Source organism: Vulpes vulpes, unplaced genomic scaffold (genome assembly GCF_048418805.1).
Source record: "Vulpes vulpes isolate BD-2025 unplaced genomic scaffold, VulVul3 Bu000000699, whole genome shotgun sequence".
Classification (NCBI taxonomy): domain Eukaryota; kingdom Metazoa; phylum Chordata; class Mammalia; order Carnivora; family Canidae; genus Vulpes; species Vulpes vulpes.
The window spans coordinates 27,051-43,892 of NW_027325697.1; the positions used below are offsets into that span (position 1 = coordinate 27,051).

At 33.5% G+C, this 16,842-nt stretch overlaps 1 protein-coding gene across 1 annotated transcript in view; it reads left to right on the forward strand.

Moving 5' to 3' along the window:
• Positions 1 to 2,520: 2,520 nt before the first annotated feature.
• The window catches only part of LOC112912708 (low-density lipoprotein receptor-related protein 1B-like), a 142,400-nt gene continuing 128,078 nt past the window's right edge, over positions 2,521 to 16,842 (forward strand). Inside the window, exons 1-4 of the mRNA XM_072745171.1 lie at positions 2,521 to 2,686; positions 9,269 to 9,375; positions 14,887 to 15,016; positions 16,655 to 16,761. Coding sequence (XP_072601272.1) covers positions 2,521 to 2,686; positions 9,269 to 9,375; positions 14,887 to 15,016; positions 16,655 to 16,761 — 510 coding nt within the window. The remainder of the gene's footprint in view (positions 2,687 to 9,268; positions 9,376 to 14,886; positions 15,017 to 16,654; positions 16,762 to 16,842) is intronic.

Below are 16,842 nucleotides of genomic sequence, written 5' to 3' on the forward strand. Positions count from 1 at the left end.
GGAAACACATTAAATTAAAAAAATCAAGTTTTTAGATACTCCATTTGTTTTCTTCATATTTATAATACCAAAAGAAATACTGCATTGTTTGAAAGCTATTTAAATTTTTGAATTAATAGAAAACTCTATATATTGTGAGCATTTTATATTAATTACTCTAGAGTATTATAATGCGGAGTCATATATGTTCTGTTCTACAATTAGTTCTTTGGACCAGTAATTTTCTATCTTGGCTGCTCATTGGAATCAATCAGCTAGCTTTAATAAAAATACTGATGTCTAGGTTTCACCCCAGAGAGTCTGATTTTATTGATGCAGGATATTGACTGGGCAAAGGGATTTTTAAGTTTCCCAGGTGATTTTAATGTGTAGCCAATTTGAGAACTGCTGTTTTACCTTGTTCATAGTTTCTTATTAAAATTATATTTATATTTATACTTACATTAATCTCCTCAGGAGAGACTTTAAGTACAGAACAAAGTCTACATGGGTTGTATAGTTTGTATTTGTAATTTTTATAACTAATGTCATGGATCAAAAGTTAACTGATTTGGAAACACAACATTTTAATGACCTTGCATAAGGCAATTAACCTTTCAGTGTTACTCTTTCTGCATGCCCCAAATGGAAATCTTCACAATGAACTGTAACTTGTCTTTGTTTAGAAATGAATGCAGATCTCTTTCAAACACAAAATATGATACAAATATTTAAGCATAGAAAAAAAGTACAAATAGGATTTAGGGGGAAAAACCCTCAAAAACAGTTACTGTATCGATACTCAGTACCAATTGTGAACCTTTTGTAGCCATGGGAATTTACTTGGGGCTAATGTTGTAATACTAAGTCCTATAGTCAATTTTTCTGATCCAGTTTGAACTTTTTTACTTTCTCATATTCTAAAAATTTGAAACAATATTTTAAAATGATGCAAGCAACACATAGAAATACAGGTAATTTGAAACAAACATAGAGTAGTGGTTTCAGATAAGTTTGTTTTAACTGTCAAAATGAAACTGTCTACATAGTCCAATACCAAACCCCATATTTTCAATGGGCATTATATAAATTCCAATCATCCTAACACATTTATTGAGTGAAATGTGCAAAATGCTATGTTAGAACTTCTGTGGATGTTAATCCAACTTTAAAATCTAAATGTAGGTATAACAAAGGCAAAAAGAATATATCACAAAATACAGCACTCAACACAGTGACACAAGATAGGGCGTGAGTAATCATTAGCAGGCAGGTAGGCTACAAAGAAGAAAGGGAGAGAAAGAGGAAGGGAAATGCAGGCTCTTTATATATAGACATACGTAAAAATATATATTTTCTATCTATCTATCTATCTATCTATCTATCTATCTATCTATCTATCTATTATCTAATCTATCTTTTAAAGGAAAGAGTAGCAACTAGCAACATATAGCTTACCTTCTCCCTTAATTTATTTTACTAGTCTGAGTTATTAAACTCACTGTGCATCTCTAATACAGCTGAGAATAAGGAATCGATCTAAGTATATGAAAGGGGAATGTGTCCTAAGTTGTACGTTGATATTTATAATTTTATTATTGTGATGTTATTGAATTTATCCCATCTTTATGTTTCAGACCCCTTCTGCTCACTATATTTCATAAACCTAAGAACAATGTTATCCCTAGAGAGCTTCTTATAAATCCAGATCTACTCAATTGCAGTCTCTCTTTTAGAAAATTTCCAAATAATTTATATGTATACGTGCATTGAAGTTTAAGATGCATTGCTTTAGCCCATATACAGTTAGCTATTGCTCTTATGGAAATTAAAAAATATATAACCTAAACTTTAATTAAATTCCTATTGCATGCATTCTGATTCTGGTTGAGCTTTGGATGCAGATTTGTTGTAAAGAGCACTAAGGCAAGAGTAAACACACACACAAATATTGACTGTGCCATTTAATGGTAGTAAAAATTCATCAAGCTTCTAAATTCTATCTTTTGTCATTTGTAAAATGAATAGCCAGTTAATACCTGTCCTTGTGCTCAGTGGAATTGTTTAAAAGTTCAAGTGAGATGGCACTTTATTAATTTTCAAGGCCTGTACATTTTAGGCTCTATTATACTCTATGAAATTAGATCAGTTGATAGGTAGGTTATGAGTAAAAAACTCAGGGAGAAAGGCAAGCTGACCATCTCAGGATCTGGCTAATAACTATTTTTGTTGCCTTATAGAAGAAGTAGAAGGTGACTTAGGAAGGCAGTATCCTAAAGAGAATGTAGTTCTTCATAGTTTTTATTTTTTTTTTTGATTGATTTGTGTTGACTTTATGTGAGTGGGCCAACCACTTGCTTTGTAATTCGCTAGTGATGAAAGCATGACTGATAACAACATAAAACAAGGCAGTAGGGTGAATTTTATTTAACATTTGCCTTCAGCTTTTCCTAGAGATGCTGCTCAGTTAGTAACTGAATTAAGGTCTGTGGAGATGTCATATGCCCTGGATTAGGCCTGGCAGTGAGGGTTTTATGAGGGATGTCTTCATGGAAGTCAACAGCACAAACTCTGGCTCTTTCTATTACAGATAAAAAGACTTGTGGACCTCACGAATTCCAATGTAGAAACAACAACTGTATTCCAGATCACTGGCGGTGTGATAGCCAGAATGACTGCAGTGATAATTCAGATGAAGAAAACTGTAGTAAGTAACTCTCGCTTGAGAACATTGTGAGCTTGACAGCATATTCAATAAGCAGGATAGCAATTTTTAGTTCAGTTAAGGTATGAATTTGAACCTATCTGTCCTACGGCTCACATTTTTATACATGTATTCACATTTGGACAAGAATATTCGGACTAAATTGACCTGAATCTCAAATGGTAGAATTATTGAAATGCTCATACTGGGAGTTATTTTCTTACAGTTATCAGAATTGGTATGAAAGTATCATGAGGTTTAATGCAACCCATTAGTATGCAATGAAGTGAGCCCTTGATGCAAGTTCATACAAAAAGCTGAATAATGTGGAGACAGTACAAAACATATCATTCTTTAGCGGATGGTATTCATTTCATTTCCGTCTCAAATCCTTTTACACTACAAATTTACCCATGAGCATCTTTCAGCGAAATATCATTTATTCTCCCTGGAGTGGTGAACACCATATGTATTCAGGATGCTTTTCTCTGAAAATAGAATAACACTATTATCATCATCTGCCTCCTGCATTTTTATGTAATAAATTTAAAAGACAATAATTGTCCAACAATTTTATTTTCTAAAAAGTATGGCAGTATGTAAAATTGTGACAGCAACCTTATATTCTAGCATTAATTTCTGAATATATTTCTTACCAGCACTTTCTCACAGTGCTGTTTAAACAAAGAAAGCAATATAGTCATGTTTTAAAATAAGATATTAATCAAATTCCATTTATTAAATATTTATATTCTGCTACTTCCAGAAAGTATTTAATAATAACAATAGTGTGTACTCATCCATTGGACTAAGAACATTGGTTTCCCAAGACACAGGAGATGAAATAGAATTGTTACATTAAAGCATAGGAAGATGTTATATGAAAGTATGTAATTAGTAGAATCACAGGCTTAACAAACCACTTGGACACTGAGTTTGCAAAATATCAACTTTTTGAAAATAGCTTTTTAAACTTAATCTGACTGATGTTTAAGAATCAGGTATATTATGTATGAAATATCTGGATCATTACGATTATGGAATACTCTGATTTGGGGACCTTTTATTACTCCTTCATATCTAGGTTTCTCAACTGATCTTATGCTTTAGGAAGGTGAAAAATATTGCAAAGAGTCTTTAGAAGGTTCCAGATTCTTTTAATCAATAGCTTTAAAATTTAAAAACTTTATAGAAGGGGTTTTCAGATACTATCCAGTGATTAAGAGAAAGACCTAATAAGGTAAGAGTGGCAGGAGGAAAAGAGCAAATACAAAAAAGAAGCAATTGCATATCCGTTCTGTTTAATTCACCTTTATTTCAGAGCTAAAATATACAGATAGATACATTTAGTGTTAGTTATCAGTAGGATACCGAGAGGAAATACCTAATGGCTGAATGATGTTGAGAGCAGGAGAGGGGGAGAAGTGAGAAGGCCACATTGGAAACTTACATCTTTGAAAACCTTTTATTCAAGTGGAGGCTGAAATTGTGAAGAAGTTAAGTTACTGCTGTAACTAGAGAATAAGGGGAAGAAGGATGAAAGGTGGAGATAACCTGTGTCTTAATCTGCTGGGGTTTCCTATGTGGTTGAGTATGATTTTGCTGGCATCTCCTAAAAGTCTTCCTTTCATGCAAGAACACAAGGAGCAGGAACACTGCCTTTCACTCATCACTGGGGAACCTTAGTGATAAATCACAACAGCCACAGAACCCTTAAGAAAAACCAAGAGAGTGGCTGCAATATCAAGCATTGCAGTGTAAAATACCAAGTTATGTGTGGTTCTCTTTTGGTTCTCATTAAATCTAAGTATGTGCCCTAAGATAGCAACATTGAGTAATTTGCAGGGGACAAATGACAATGAACAAGAAGGAAGCATATTATAATTGTGACATGGAAGGGAGAGGGCATACATTGGACCAGTATCAGAACTGGTAACATGGTAAACAGGTAAGGATGTGTAAGAGGAAGAATTGCGAGATCTGGATAATTGGGCAGTGTTTAAAGATACCATCTGAATAGGCCTGAAGGAATGAGAAAGTTCAGACATTGAAAATGCCAGTGGTTCTACATAGACAGAAGCTGAGTTGATGAAGAGAGAGAAAAAATACAGTATAGCCATATGAGGCACCAAGAGATTGGTCATAGAGGAGTCAGCTTTAGGAAAGATCTGCTCCCACATAAAATGCTATCAAGATATTTCCATTTTCTCACGATCTGTTGAAACTATTATAATTTCATGTATATTTTACAATAAAACTATTAGTACATATATATAAATTACTATTTATATATGGTAATCATGACTATATATATAATATATCACATCACATATATAAATTTAATTTTAGTAGATAGACATGATGACAATACACTATACTGTTACCACATTTTCTAAATATCATTAGTCAATGGTATGCATTTTAGTTCACATTTGAGGATTCTTGTTAGTGATTATTAAGTAGAGAAAAATGACAGAGATAGTAAATTAGCCTTAGAGTAAAAAAATAATAGCAGCTTTTTTTTAGCAGCTTTTTTTTTTAATGTGACCACATTGCATCAACCAACACTCTCCTGCATTCCACTGCACCACTCATGTCTTTATCACATGCATCTCAGTTCCTGTTTAATATCTGAAGCTAGTGTAGGGAGTAGGGCTATTTCTCAGGGTCTAGCACAGGGCCTGACACACTTATCATATTAGCAATGTATTGTTAAAATCACTTTTGGACTTACTTGTTTATGAATCTGATGAGTTTACTCTTTAAATTGTGTTGGAAACACTCCAGGCATAGATATGGGAAGAGTTTGAAACATAGTGGAGCAATTAACTGCCAGCGATGTTTTAAATCTATTATGCTTTCTACTTTTTTATCTTTATATGGGATAATTAGTCCATTGTCATTTCTTCATCATCTGCTGATGATTTCCCTTGTTAAGTGTTCAGCAGGGACACTCTGCTCCAACAATGATTTAGGCTCTTAAAAACAAGAAAATTTTATTGCTATTGGAGTTATTTTGTCATCTGTATCAAAGGTTTGGAAATGTCTGACAAATCTCAGCATCTATACCACCTTTATCAGAAACAAATTTATATGGCATGTATGCCTCCTAAGTAATTGATGTGCAAAATAAATTATTTCACATCTTTACATTATTAAGAAGTAACTACCAATCCAATAGAATTAAAAGCACCAAATAACTGGATCAACCAGATTAAGGTTTTTGTAGAGAGACAAGCTGTGTCGGCCTTATTTGAATTTCTAGTACTTTCACACTGAATTTATATCAGAAGATTATTTGTATAGCACGTCAGTTATACTAATTGTATTCTAAAAATTCTCCTCAGATGCTTACACCCACATTTATATAACTTTTGAACTTATCATCAAGGGTTTATGATAATATACTCAGAAGAGAATTTGAAGTCTGGAAACCTTTCTGCTCTGCCACTAACTCTATGGCTTTGAAAGTCACTTTATTTTCTAAACTTAGTTTCTTCAATTTTGTGTAAGATGGCTTCTGAAGCTCTTTTCAGTTCTGAGTCTATACATTTTACCTCCTTTATTATCGAAGGAAGTGACTTTTCTATGCAATGCCCTGTTCTTTATTATTATTATAGAATCCAGATCAGCCTTCCAAAACATGCCCTGTAAAAGCTTCTTTGTTGTTGATTTGGTACGTTTAGATGAGATTTATGGAAAACCCTGTTAATTATTCATCCGGGGGTTTCCCTTTCTACTTTTGATCTGGGAACATAGGTAGCATCAGAGAAAGTTAATGTGAGAAAAACATTTTGGAGATACTGGGGAAAATTTCATACTCAAATTTTCTTTTTAAATGCATTATCTTCCAGGTATAATCATTTTGTTGTTCTCTTTAAAAAGAAAAATGTTAACTATCATGCCAAGATCTAAATATTGGTCTTTTACTTTATCCATAAAAGATCAAAGGTAAGAAACAGTAAGACAATATAATCCCTCAGGACATTTTTTCATAACCAAATTAAATTGTCCTCAAGAGAGAGTTTATTTTTGAGATACCCAGTAGCAGAAGATTCTGAGGCATATAGATGAGAGTTAAAAACAGACTTGCTATCCCATTCCTTGATGACACTTGTATATGTATAAATAATTCATGATTATTATTCAGAAGTGGTTTTGCTGGCATTCTTAAAAGCATCATAGAGCCTCACAGAATTTCATATGCACTGAAAAAACTTTTTCCAACAAATCACTCAGTTCCTCTGAGCCCATATGAGAACAGAATAATTAATAATGTTAGAAAAGTCTCTATAGAATAAGTGTTCTGTGGAATTATTGGGCAAATGCTTTGAAATAACTTCTAACCTTATAACGGTATCATCTTAGATCAACAACATCCAACCCTCCCCTATAGCAAAGTGTATCAAAGTTTGTGAAGTCAATGTTGTTTGGCATATGATGAACACACTTGTGTTTAATTAAGATAGAGGCAAGTTAGAATATTAAAGGGAAAAAATCTTATTCAGATACCTCCAAGTCCACAAAATTCAGTATGTCTATTACTTTTAAAAATCGAAGTACAATGTGTTTAAAAAATATTCTCTATTTTTTTAATGAAAATCATTTCGATTCTTATTTTCCATTATTAAATAAAGCACTTCTTAATTAATTAATTCATTAGTTTTGCTGTAATTTCTTTTCTCTAAGAAGAAAACTGCTTGTCTGCAAACAAGAGGGTGCAATAGTTTCAGTACGGAGGAATGATGAGAGAAAAAGGGTTCTCTTTTATTTTTAAGGGAAGTAGATATTACTATCCATGTGCGTTGGACAAGTAACTTGGCTTCTCAGGGCTTTATTGGTAATCTCTGTAAATGTGAACACTTATTATCTCCTCAGTAGTATTATGAGCAATGATATGGCCTCGCAGTAAATAGTACAGGCCCTAGTATCAGACTGTAAGTTCAAGTTCAATAGTAGCTCTTATGCCTCCAGGGTATTTGGAGAAAGTTCCTTATCCTCTCTGTGCCTCAATTTACTCTCCGACAAAAGGGTCCTATAATAGTACCTACCTTATACAGTTTTTAAAATTAATTGTTGAGTTAATTCAAGCACTTAGCATTAACTTCACCTAGTGCCTAACAACAAATAAGCAATCACCAGCTGGTAGTGATTATTATTGTTATAAATAGTGATAATAGTGTTAATATAGATGTTTTAATATTGAAACGTGGTATATGTAAACATAATGCAAAGACAAAAAAAGAAACTGCTATTGTCCTGCTCACCAAATAAAGGAGTGTTGAGAAATGAGAGGGGTCTTCCTGCTAAGTGGCTTTTTCTCATTCCACTGAATAGCATTTTGTCTTATTCATAGTCTGAAGTTCACGCTGTTGAAGAAAGTAAGTCCCAGAGCAGAACAAAATGCTAATACATATTACCATAGTTCTTCCAGTGGTCTCAGGAGGGATCTTTATATAGAAATGTAAGAGCCTTTATGATACCAAGCATTCATGGTGTTACCCTATAGCTAGAAACCGGGTGTTTGTGTAAAGCAATATTCAAACACAGGCTGAAATATTCACAACCTTTATGCAGAAAATTAGGCTTCATAGGGCTACTCCTTAAATTAAATTTCTGTTATTCTTCCTTCCCTTGATAAGACTGTTATTGTGTGTGAGCCAGCTGTAAATACAGTTAATGAGTAGAGAAAATAAAAAGGGGCTTTTCATCATGTCAGATATCAGTTCTATTTAGAGAACAAAAACTAAACAAGAGATGATCTCTAGCAATCATATCGATTATCTGTGGGAAAGAAAAAAATTCCTAAAATCCTATTTCATTGTCCAGATAAAACATACTCAATATCAGAGTTAAGCCAAGTAGCAAGTCATACTCTTTGGCCTAAATCCTAGGGGAAGATGGTGAAGCATAATTAAATCAATAACTGGCAAAGTATCTAAAATGGCAGGTAAATTATACGGGGCATAAGCAAACGATTGCATCAACAAAGAGGCAGCTTTTAAAAACAGAGCCACCTTCTGTCCCTTCCACTCTTACCCATCCAGTCATGTTCAGTGGTATCTCCCCATGTACCCTTCTTGTTTTGTGAACTCTAGATTTTCTGGAGACAAAATTGAAGAATTAGAAAGTCATTAAAATGCAAAAGAGAAGTCAAGAGTCAAAGGCTAGACTTACTACTTAATTAATAAATGGCCCCATGGGTACAGCATCATAAGATATCTTATTTACTTAAACTAAATACATAAAATGACTCAGAATTCCAACAATTGGAAAAGATTATTTATTATGTAATATGTAGATTTTTATGTCTTTTATTTTACTTTGATTTTTTTTTTTTTACTAAACTATGGTCTTTTTTCCATTTGTTTCTATAACGCCACTTTCTATTCATGACTTTAAAATAAATTTGAAAAAACATTATTATGTCCCATAGATGCTTCATGAAACACTTTTTTTAAACAATATATTGGTTCTGCTTGGCTAACCTCTTTTTCCTTAGTGCTACTTCATGCTATATGTCATATAAATTTAGAATGCAGTTGCATATAGTAGAATAAACCCGTGCTATTTTTCTGTCCCCAGAGCCACAGACCTGCACACTGAAAGATTTTCTCTGTGCCAATGGGGACTGCGTTTCTTCAAGGTTCTGGTGTGATGGAGATTTTGACTGTGCAGATGGCTCCGATGAGGTAGGCAACTTTTCAAAACCAAACAAGAAAGAAAGTTCTTTAGAGTCGCATTCATAATTATTATTCAATCCAGTAAGTGTGACATGGACAGCTCTGAAATGCACTTTACTCCTGACACAATAAGATAAGTAGTATTATGTCTAAGTGCTGTGCCGCACACATCCAGCACAGGGAATAGCTCTTGTACTACTATTGACAGTTAATTTTATAGTCTGTTTTACCTCAAGTGGTGAATGGCTGGGTTGGGAATAGGATGTTTGGAAGCCCTATTCCCTATAGCTGATGCCTTTGCCATCTGTGAATTTGTTCATAAATTTTCCTGCAGTATTTATAGTCAGGACTAATATTTTTATGCATTTTAAACAGTTTCTTCTCCCCAGTCTCTTTCTTCAATAGATACAGTCTTATAGACTTCGATGTGGGTCATCAATTTTCATGAAACCACAGGTTCAGCTTTGCTTAGATGATGAATCACAATCCATTTATAATAAGGTCTTTGTACACACAGCTTAAGTGAAAAAGTTTAGAACATCTCTGGATAATTCCATAAACTTAGATTGTGTTAACACATAATACTTCATGCAATTTATTATTTATGCATCTATGTATTTGTGTCTCCGCTGTTAATTATTCCGTGAAGCTTTAGAAAAAAAGCATATGCTACACAGTTATATTTTTTTCTCAATCAAATCTAAAAGGACTTGTAATCCTTTACTTTCCAATATCAGAAATAAATCCAGTAGCAGTCACATTTCATGATTTTCTCCATTAATGATTTTCTATGTTAATATCAGGAACACAGCACTGGTGAAATCAAGCCTAGTCAGATATAAAAGAAAAAGGGATCTGGTTCTCCATGGCCAGCATGGCTCCTTCTAGGGTACAGTGACTTCCTAGAGCTCTGCTGCTCTGATTGACACACATGGATCTTCCCCTCATGAAAGTCCTCCCATTGACCATAGGTTTGCCTAGAAAAAATCTTCTCTGCTGATCTAGAGGTTTCTGTGTCAACCTTCTTTAATCAGCCACTGATTTCCTGCATCTTTGGGAGACACTGTAGGTCTCTACTATTTATAGGACACGCTCAGACTGGTTCTTTCCCAGTCTTCGGTATTATTAAGATTGATCAATTTTCCATTCTCATACTATGTTGGAAATGTCCCCAGTCACATTCAGGAGCCTAGATTTTGGGAACAAAAATGTATTTCACTTCTCACCTAAAGACCAGGAAACCTAAGCCTTGAGGTTGCAAAAGTCTGCTGACCGAGAAGTTGAAAAATACCACTTATATTCATGGGGCTTTTCACAAACAAGTCAAAACAGAATTTAAAGAAAATTCATAGGAGAGTTAAATTAGTATATTGCCCAGCTACATATTTTCTTAGTATCCACTCATTCAAAAATTATCTTAAATGTTTCCCTCTTTTTCACATAAACTCATCCATACCATGAAAGTTTGGTTTTTTTCTCTTTAGAAAATAGGTTTCACTGGCCCTGTGTAATCTGTGAAACATCAAGAGGTGGGGATATACTGCTTAAGGCATATGATTTCATCTTCCACGTTATTCAGTATATATCCAAGGTATATATCTAGACTCAAACATACATTTCCTTTTCAAAATCTTATTCAAGTGAAAGTAGACATTCTTATTAACATCATTTTTCTCATGTCTTAAGTTCATGGATGTAGTTCTTTGATGGCTGAATAGAACTCCATTACCCAGACGTTTTCATGATATTGCCCCCAGGGAATCAAAATAACTTTCTTAAAGGTGGTCTTCCTTTACATCTACAGCCATCTAGTATAGTCTATGAGTAATGAAGTGTCTAACATTACAGGCAGTTGATTCTTCTCTTCTAAGGATTAGAATGACAAGTTGTATTAAGAAACAAGCAAAAAGATGAACTGAACAAATGGCTAGAAAACCAAATTACATACAGGATACTCTCATCTTGGGAATAAAAGATAAAATTGTGAGGTTTTGTAAGGATGTTAACTGATAATATAATTAACTTGTTAATATTGAGCTGAAATAATGATTTAAAAAAAGAGGGACACCTGGGTGGCTCATGATTTAGCGCTTGCCTTCAGCCTAGGGTGTGATCCTGGAGTCCCGGGATGGAGTCCCACATCAGGCTCCCTGCATGGAGCCTGCTTCTCACTCTGCCTGTGTCTCTGCCTCTCTCTCTGTGTATCTCATGAATAAATAAATAAGATCTTTAAAAAAAGAAGCCTGGATCAGTATAATTGTGTATCACATTAGTGGCACAGAAGAATTATTTAAAGTGACTTTAAAATACAGTATTTGGTCTCTGCATCAAGTATAATGCATTGTAAGGACAAAGAGAAATGCAAATGAATCTTAAACTTGTTAATAATATTGTTCATACACTTGTTAGTAATATTGGTTTTGCTAATTTGAAACTCGTATATATCGAGAGTAGAATAGGTTAGATGTTTAGTTATTTTCATACTATTCATAACTCATAATATTTAAGTAAAAGAAAAGAGATACAAATGTGGGAACAAAAAAAGTAAATAAAAATTCTGTAATATTAAACTCCTAAGTATCAATAAGAGATTTATTTTTCTTTTTCTAAAAATATATAATTCTTAGCTCTGTCACTGAAAAATTCTAAAACTGATGACATCTCAGCATTATAGGCTATCTCTAACATTGACATAGTGGTTTCTAAATACCATTTCCAATTAAAAGAAACAGAACTCCTGTGAAAAATGTCCATTTCTAGATTTGAAAAAGGAAATTGACAAAATGAGCCACTAACATCTTGTGAAGCCAGAACAAGGCTCTTAGTATAGTGTCCAGAATACATAGGAGCTAATTGAAGGAGTTTCTACTAATCAAAGGGACAATTTGGATATCAGAAAAAAAGAAAAAAAATGTAATGGATTGAAATACAATAAATGTATAAAAATATATGTGTTTATAGTAATGCTTTTTAAAAATGAAAAGCTCGTTAGTCACTTTAGATGTTACAAAGGTATCCTTTTTTAGGATTTAATCAGCCAAATTTAGAATGTGAGGCATTCAAAAGAACAAATGACCTAGTGTCTTCAAGTAGACGTTAAGACAAAAAAATAGGAGAATGGGAAATAGTTATTTAAGGAGACTCAAGCCAAATTCAAAGTGTAAACTTCCTTTAGATCCTTATTTTACCAAATAATATCTTGATATAGTTTTAAAAATGAAAACACTTTGAATATTGATTGGGAATAACTTTATACTAAGGAATTTTTGCAAATTTTGTGATATTGTCAATGTTCCAATACTATTGTTGCTGTGTTAAATAATCTGGACTATATATAAATGTGTTGGAGGAGGGTACATGAAACATGCAAAGTATTGATCATTAAAACAAGCATGATGGGCACATGGGATTCATTATACTTTCTGTATGCTTTTAAGAGTCTAAAATAAATAACCTACAAATATAGACATACATACACAATCATCAATTGTAATTTATTTTAGATTGAAACCTTCTCATAGAAAAAATATCGAGAAGTACAATCTTCTATGTTGCTGACAGTACTGATCACCGGTGCCATCCATTGAGCTATTTTATTTGAATTGCTTTGCTCTGAGACAATCACTCATTAGTTCTACAAATACATACTGAGCAGTTATTTAAATCATGCCACAGTATTAGATATTTGGTTCACAGACACACATGATCACTAAACTTACAGACATGATCCCTATTCTACTGGAACTGAAGTACATGAAATTTTAATTTATATTCCGTGTGTTCTACATTTGCTATTTCATTCATTGATTCATTCACTCATTCATTCCATTGGCAGTTTTTATTGAATGCTTACTATGTCCCAGCTATAATACTGAACATGGCAGGTAAGGTGGTGGATAAAATGTATGAAATCCCTTTCTCATGATCAGTTCATGGATTGTTTCTCCAATGTCTTGTACATTTATCACAACATAGCTTACACCTCAGATATAGTACATTTCTACTTACCCTTACACATGGAAAGCCTTTCCTTAGATAATTCCATTTCTGTTTGAACTTCCTCTATGAAGTCTTTCCTAAAAGCCTTGAGAAACCATATGTTTAAAATTATATTAATTTCTTTTCACAAGTAATGCATTATTGGTCCAGGTGCTGGTCTTTCCTTAGTCTATGAGTTCATGAAATATAGGGAATAAATCTTAGTTTTCTTTGGATTCTTATTTTTTTCCTTTTTTTTAAGATTTTATTTATTTATTAATGAGAGAGAGAGAGAGAGAGAGAGAGAGAGAGAGAGAGAGAGAAGCAGAGACACAGGCAGAGGGAGAAGCAGGCTCCATGCAGTGAGCCCGACTTGGGACTCTATCCCAAGTCTCCAGGATCACACCCTGGGCTGAAGGCGGTTCTAAACTGCTGAGCCACCCAGGCTGCCCTTCTTTGGATTCTTATTTAAGAAACTCTGTTGACTGGCAAATCCTCAATACTTGAGAAAAGAAGGGAAGAAGAAAGGCAGAAAGAAGAAAATAAATTATATTGCAGGCAGTCTAATTAAACTACCACTAGGAAAGAGAAAATTACAGGAATTTAGAAAGTAAACTCTCTTTCTTTACATGGGGATGACACTGGGAAGAAGCAGGGAGTAATAGTTCAGCATGCTTCACTTACTGAGAGTTTCATAAGCTGTGAGGGCTACACATTTTGTGAAAGGAACAGACAAGTACATTTTGGCAAGAATAGAAAGTACTTAACAACAGAAAAATGTCATCCCAGCAAGACATTTCACTGGAGCATCCTGTACCAACCAGGCTGGTCAGACACAGGGAAGGTAAATTTCTAGTGGATCCCTTTTATTGATCTCATATGAAGAATTGAAAGCTCCCCTAAGATGTATCTACTGTCTTGTTTGACTTCCAAGTAAAATCTGTATGCAAGCTAGCAGAAGTGACAATTGTGACAGTTCATTTCATAGTTCTTTAGCAGCAAATGTTGGAAGAGAGGTGAAAGATTATAAACAGCAACTGTGAAGGGACAGGTACTGAGGAAAAAAGGCATGAGGAAAAGGGGAAAGAAAGACATATGGGGAAGTTTTGCTGACACAAAATAGATTTACCTTCAGGTTCTTTGTTTCACATTCATCCTGCCACTCCATCCCCAATTAACTGAATGTACTTGCTTAGAAATAATTTTTTAACCCTTTATATCCCCCCTTGTCTTCATTGTCACCTATAATTATTAAAATTACATTACCCCCTGTCTGTTGGAAAATGATCCCCTCAGAGCAAATGATATGATCTATATTTTCTTATTTTTCTCTTTTATTATGACTCACAAAGACCAATGAAAATAGAAAATTGTTACAGTTTTGCTATATGACCATGGACTTAAGTGACCATCTGAGTTTCTTGTGGCAGTCATGGTTTCTATACTTCTAGGTCTCTATTCATAAGGCTTCTAGCTGTCTTTTGGCCTTGTAGATATTTGTCTAAAACTTCAATGTTGACTGTATTGTGTGATTTTTGACAGAGAAATTGTGAAACAAGTTGTTCCAAAGATCAGTTCCAGTGTTCCAATGGTCAGTGTATATCAGCAAAATGGAAATGTGATGGCCATGAAGACTGTAAATATGGAGAAGATGAGAAACACTGTGAGCCAGGTAAAATGATTGAGGTGATAGTTAATTGAGTGGCTATTTTAACTAGGTGTAATTTCGCTGTAGGCAATAATGAACGAAAATAGTGGCAAGTGCACATGAACATTTGCTATGTCAGAAATAAAATTTGGAAGTATTTATAGATGAATTAATTGGTGTGTCCTTCATATGTTTTGAAAGTGTTTGGGCAGGTAAGATTATTACTATGTTGGGGATCCAAGCATTACTCCTCAAAATTAGATTTTCCGGTTTCTCTGTCTTTCCACACCATTTGGAATTGTTTTCCCAAGATGGCAAAATGCAATATGTTGAAAGTATTATAAGTGCAATAAAAGTCAGGTTTTCAGTTATGGAAATTAAGTCATGAAACAGAATGCAGTTGTTTCAACAGGATACCAACTGAGAAAAAGTGTAAGTGTATTATTTCTATTTGCATCTTTGTCTAAAATCAAAATAAAATTAGGAAGCAAGACCAGAGTACAGGAAAATAACACCCAATTCAAAATACATTTTTATCCCTTAAATATAGCTTTGTAAATATGCTCATTAAAACTTAATTTTTTATACCTTAGGTATTTTAATAGCAGTATCTTACAGAAAAAAAAATTACTGGGAGAAAATTATACTATAACCTATGTATAACCACAAAAGCATTACTTTGAGAGCCCAGGTGAGAGTAGCAGATACGGGACCCACACATTGCTATGTCCCAGTACAATGTCCATGGTCCATATTGCTAATTGATCACATCTTTTTACTTACTGAATTTGGTCCTCAGAATCCACATAAGTACAGATCTCTAGGCAAACACTGCCAATTAAAAGGAACTAAAACTCTAGGAAAAAGCTTTTTTAGCATCCTCGGAGTAAACAATTGAGACCATAAAGTCATTTTATAAGTACATTTGGCTGCCTAGTTGTCTAACGTAAAGCCAAGAACCCCAGAGATTTGAGTGCAAACCTAGCAAACTCAAACTTGTAGACAAAGGCAACAATCATAATTACTAAGTCGATTAATTAGATTTGGTACTGATAGTAATTTAAATATCCATGTTAATATTATTTTCTATGTCATAAAAGAATACTTTCTATAGCCTCAGCTAATTATACATATATTCATGTTTAAGACCCTAAAACAAAAATACTTCTCAGAACTTATGCAAATATGACATTTATGTCAACAGAGCCAGCAAGATATCATGGGGTCTATGAGAACATGCCAAGATTTCTACTTTTAGCTTTATATGATGCATATATAAATTAACTTTCCCAGGGGTCACTAAATCCCATTATAATTTTAAAAATAATTTGAGGCCTTTATATTTAAATAATTTAAAGTTATGGAAATTCTTCAAAATTAAAGAGATAGAGGATATTTAGGTTTTTTTCCTTTCTTTAGTAAGTTGAACACTTACTGAACAGGCTATTACATCATTAAAGTATATTTAATGAAATGCAATAATACTGTGAGACACATTTTAAATAAATGTTTAATATCAGATTTTGAATATAGTTTAAATAACCTATTTTTCATGACTGTCTATGAATTTTTTACATGCATATATATATAGATATGTTTTTATCTATCAAACCAGTCATTCATTTCACTGAATCTAAATCTTAACTTTATAATTATATGCAGCTTCTCCTACTTGCTCATCAAGTGAATATATATGTGCCAGCCGAGGATGTATTTCAGCATCTTTGAAATGTAATGGAGAATATGATTGTGCTGATGGTTCAGATGAGGTAAAATCTATCATTTGATTAAAATCTCTGAATTATAGGAATTAGGTTCGGGAAAGCAAATGTAATAAAAATAGACAGGTT